Source organism: Mesitornis unicolor, unplaced genomic scaffold, assembly GCF_000695765.1.
Source record: "Mesitornis unicolor isolate BGI_N332 unplaced genomic scaffold, ASM69576v1 scaffold3037, whole genome shotgun sequence".
NCBI lineage: Eukaryota > Metazoa > Chordata > Aves > Mesitornithiformes > Mesitornithidae > Mesitornis > Mesitornis unicolor.
The window spans coordinates 89,496-91,673 of record NW_010195536.1 but is presented as its reverse complement, the minus strand read 5'-3'; the positions used below and the strand labels follow the sequence as shown (position 1 = coordinate 91,673).

Here is a 2,178-nt window from a genome sequence, read left to right as displayed (position 1 = left end):
CAGGAAATATAAACACTGTGTCACACCAGTTTATTATTTTTACTACATTTACTCATAATGTAAAAATAGCAGCCAGTCTACTCTTTCTTTGAGAGTTTATTCAGGTCTAACACAGCTATAATAGGTTCTTCTTTGAGTGCTGGTGATGAAGCATGAGAGATAGCGTCTGTTTTCTGCGCTCATTCATCTCAATCAGCAATCTTTCACCCAAAAAGGAGGGAAAGGGAGATGGTGGCACAGCAATGTGAAACCCCTGAACATGGATCAATGCCTCTGTTAACCTGGCGTTTCTGAGCTTTAGTAACTGAGCTTTATGAGAGAACAAAGCTGGTGAAGCAGACACTCCTAAATTCTGGAAGAAAAGTTGGGGAATCAAATAGAAAATAATTATCCAGAGCTAAATTTCTGTCCTGGATATGTGCCTCCCACCTTCTCTCAAGAGATCTCCCTCCTAGGTCTAGTACTGAGAGAGGGTTTAACTTTTTTTTTTTCCTTCCAGTTGTCATTTTGCTTTGTAATTACTTAAGGTTTTTATAGCTCTACTGGAAAGATGGCAAAATTGCAGAAATGTTACTCTAACCTGAAATGAATACTGGGAAGGTCATTGCTCTTTGTATTAGGTGAACCTTAAATGTTATTAGGACTTTAAATTGTTTTTTATTAAATGTTATTGTTCAGATAAATCATATGTGGGGATGCTGGACAACGTATCTGTCTCCCCAGCTGTCTTTCTTATTTGCTTATCTTTTTAAGACTATGAATTTGTCTGTCTGTTCCTGCTTTGTGTCTGCATATTCTCCATCCTCTAATGACCTATAGCTGCTTCTTGATATTATTTGAAGACCCATTATAGCTCTTGTTGTCCAGCTGCTGTTACAAAACAGATACCTTAAACAGGGCAGCACTCCTTCCCATCTCCCAAACAGCGGAACAGCTATAAGCACCTTACTATGGATTTCTTTTTATTAAAGTTGTATATCTCCCTTTTACAAAAACCTGGCTCGGGCAGCCCAGCTGAGGGCTGTGTCTCCTAGGGGACCCCTGTTCCTACAAGTCTTGTTGCTCCAATTGCCCCCCTGCCTTGCTCCCAGCTAACTTATCTTTCGATTTATTGCAGGTGCAGCCTTCTAATGAACTCTCCCTTTGCCCTGACCATGAGAGAGAGAGAGGAGACCTCAGGTAGCAGCATGGCTTGCAGCTGAAAGCTTGGGGAACTTGATGCTCTGTTGCCAAAAGGCAGAGTCAGACTGAAATCCTCACCTGCGAGTGCCTCGCCACCACTGCAAGGCACAGAGGGAGAAGCAGCAGGGCCAGCACTGCTCCTGTCAACCCACTGACGCACCCCAGCATCCTGCTGGGACCACTGCAGATGCCACCACCCAACGCGTTCATGTCAACACAACCAACCTTTGGGAGAAAGGAATTTTAACTCCAAAGAGTCTCTCTGTGTTGTACTGATGCCCAGATGCTATGTTTATTTTATGTATTAACATTCAAAAGACCAAATAATTCTTTAAGGCAGACCACAGTTTAAGGCACTTTGCACAGCGACGCATTTGCAGCAGACAAGAAGGTTGAGGAAAATCTGATCCAGCACCATCTCACAGCCTCTCCAATCTACTCCTATCAAATTTCATCAGCAACTCAGAACTTGATCTTTCTATTGATTGACTGGAGTCACCTCTAGATATTTTCATGCTGATTTGGAAGCCTTTTCATACAATAGAAGGGGGAAAAATGAGGTTAAGGAAGACTTTTAACCACTGATCAGCAACTCCAGCCAAAAACTGTCCCAATCAAGTGATTTGCAAAGTTGGCTTCTGTGCCGAGAGAAACTTTCCATATCCAAATACAGCATGCAGAGTGGGATTGTTCCTGTTATCATCTGAACCTCCTTTGACTGGATCATTTTTAGATGCGGAGTTTCCATGCTGATCCCGAGGGCAACCCCTAGCCCAGTAGCTGCCTTCCTCGGGCCTCTCGGCATTGCCCTCGCCCAGGGATCCCGCTCTTGGCCGCAGCTGCCATGCTCTACCTGGTTGCTCTCCTCTTGCACTGTCTCCCCTTGGCCATGGGACAGTATGACATTTGCAAGTCCTGGGTGACCACGGACGATGGCCCGTCATGGGAGTTTTACGCTTGTCAACCCAAGGCCATGCGGATGAAGGATTATGTGAC

At 44.4% G+C, this 2,178-nt stretch overlaps 1 protein-coding gene across 1 annotated transcript in view; it reads left to right on the top strand.

Annotated features, from left to right (window-relative positions):
- The first annotated feature begins 2,026 nt into the window (after positions 1–2,026).
- Positions 2,027–2,178, top strand: part of NTNG2 (netrin G2) — a 44,133-nt gene continuing 43,981 nt past the window's right edge. The window contains 1 exon segment of the mRNA XM_010188142.1: positions 2,027–2,178. This exon segment is cut by the window's right edge and continues 16 nt beyond it. Coding sequence (XP_010186444.1) covers positions 2,027–2,178 — 152 coding nt within the window.